The sequence below is a fragment of the Mus pahari genome, chromosome 13 (assembly GCF_900095145.1).
Source record: "Mus pahari chromosome 13, PAHARI_EIJ_v1.1, whole genome shotgun sequence".
Lineage (NCBI taxonomy): Eukaryota > Metazoa > Chordata > Mammalia > Rodentia > Muridae > Mus > Mus pahari.
In genome coordinates, this window is record NC_034602.1 from 76,546,459 (window position 1) to 76,548,988 (window position 2,530).

Sequence of the window (2,530 nt, forward strand, 5' to 3'; positions counted from 1 at the left end):
CAGAAAACAAAACAAAACAAAACAAAACAAAACACATGATATCCATTATACATGGCACAAAAACTCTGGGTTTGGGGAAGGATTTTTATCAGTGTTCCACTGCTTTGTCAATACTAGACCTAAAGAGACAGTATAGATTTCCCCATTTCTTTTCTTACATATTGAATATATGTGCAATATTAAGGGGTGAATTTTGGTTTCGCCATGCACAGGCATTTCAAATGAGTCAAAACTAATCAAAGTTAGAGGCTTTATTGTAAACACCCGTCAGATAAACTCAGTATTTTTATAGGAAGTAAATGAAAGAAGAAAAAGACACAGTGTTAGCTGTGGCAGGAAGCTAAGAGAGGCATTCAGAAGCACTGGAACTTTTGAGAGCCTAGTTATTCTTGCAGGGCATCAAACACAACCACTTGTTCATATTACAAACACCTACAGAGCAGCAGAAACAGACACATGAGTTGAGACTATAAATGTTATCAAATATTTCTGTCACAAGAAGACTGGAATCAAGTGGCTTCACAACATAATGTGAACGTGGAATAACCAGATGTTATTTATGTATCAATATTTATATATACATTTATATATTTATATTTTGTTATATATTAATATGCATTATGTATTATATACAAATCTATACATATTCATATATTTATTTATATAAATATATTATTATATATGTAAATGTATAATTATGTTAACTTATATTAAAACACATCTATATTTATATGTGTAATATGTTATATTTTACATATGTTATATTATATATATAATGTTATAATGTTATAATATATAATATATATTATAATGTTATATATTATATTATAATGTTATATTATAATGTTATAATATATAAAATAATATATAAATAAATATATAAGTATATATTTATACCACCCATATGTTTTTGTAGATGAACTTTAGATATTATCTTGAAGTGACTTTATAATTCTTGGGGTTGATTTAGTTTCTTCATATAATTTTGCATGTATTTAGCTCCAAATAAGGTTATCTAGTTTCCAGTTTCAAAGTACCTTGTTTGTAGATCTATGTATAAGAAATATATATATATATACATATATATATATTCATATATAAATTAATGAAATAATGAATGAGTAACTGTTTAAATATTCAGGTATCAAATTATATTTATTTGAAATCTTTAAGCACTGTTAGAGGACAATACTTATGTTATATATAAGAAAAATTTGATTTTGCTGTTAAAAGATTTAGAAATTACATTGACATAAAAGTTAGAAAAAATGAATTTAAACCATCAGACTTCAAAAGACTTCTACTTCTACTGAATTCACAACAAGAGAAACTGAAGGATAAATTGCAGACTACTCTAATTTCAGACACAAGGAAGTGTTTCAGAGCTCCATTCTAAACTTCACAGTGCAATCCTTCATCTGCTGCTTGTAGTGCTCATCAAATCTCTTCCTCAGGGCTTCTGGGAAGTGGTTCTTCCAGTCTCCTATAATTCCTGCAATGAAACAGGTAAAAATCAGAAGTGTCAACTCTTGGAACCAGAATTGCAAGCTTTTTCTACTCTGCATCACTTTCATTAATAATGTGAAATTTTTTCTAGTAGTTAATACCTGAATAAAATATTCAAGTATTGTGTTGTTTGACTTTTACAAAGATAAATTTTCTTTTTTTTTTTTATCTTGAAAAAGTTTCTACTGGCTCATCCCTTTCTTCCTATACTACTGATGAGACTCATGGGACAATGACTATCAAATTATATTTTAAATTTTTTTATTGATTATTTTCTTTACATTTTAAATGTTATCCCCTTGCTGGTTTCCTCTCTGAAAACCCCACATTTCATCCCCACTGCCTCCAAGAGGGTGTTCCCCCACCCACCTGCCCACTCCAGCTTCACTGCCCTGTCATTCCCCTACAGTGGAGCATCCATCGAGCCTTCACAGGACCAAGGGCCTATCCTCTCACTGATGCCAGACAAGGCCATCCTCTGCTACATATGCAGCTGGAGCCATGGGTCCCTCTATGTGTATTCTTTGGTTGGTAGTTTAGTCCCTAGAAGTTCTGGGGGGTCTAATTAGTTGATAATATTGTTCTTCCTATGGCATTACAAACCCCTTCAGCTCCTTCATTCCTTCTCTAAACTCCTCAATTGGGGTCCCCCTGCTCAGTCTGATAGTTGGTTGCAAGCATCCTCATCTGTATAGGTAAGGCTCTGGCAGAACCTCTCAGGAGACATCCATATCTGGCTTCTGTTACCAAGTACTTCTTGTCATTAGCAATCGTGTCCGGGTTTGGTGTCTGCATGTGGGATGGATCCCCAGGTGGAGCAGTCACTGAATGGCCTTTCCCTCAGTCTCTTCTACTTTTTGTCCCTGTATTTCCTTTCTTCTTCTTCTTCTTTTTTATTAAATTATTTTATTAGATATTTTCTTCATTTACATTTCATATGCCAGCAAGATTTTGCTGAAAGGACCCTGATATAGCTGTCTCTTGTGAGGCTATGCCAGTGCCTGGCAAATATAGAAGTGGATGC

The 2,530-nt window shown here is 32.7% G+C and overlaps 1 protein-coding gene across 1 annotated transcript in view; it reads right to left on the reverse strand.

The window, feature by feature from the left end:
* Positions 1–1,138: 1,138 nt before the first annotated feature.
* The window catches only part of LOC110330635 (estrogen sulfotransferase, testis isoform), a 17,818-nt gene continuing 16,426 nt past the window's right edge, over positions 1,139–2,530 (reverse strand). The window contains exon 8 of the mRNA XM_021210882.1: positions 1,139–1,492. Coding sequence (XP_021066541.1) covers positions 1,380–1,492 — 113 coding nt within the window. The 3' untranslated portion in view covers positions 1,139–1,379. The remainder of the gene's footprint in view (positions 1,493–2,530) is intronic.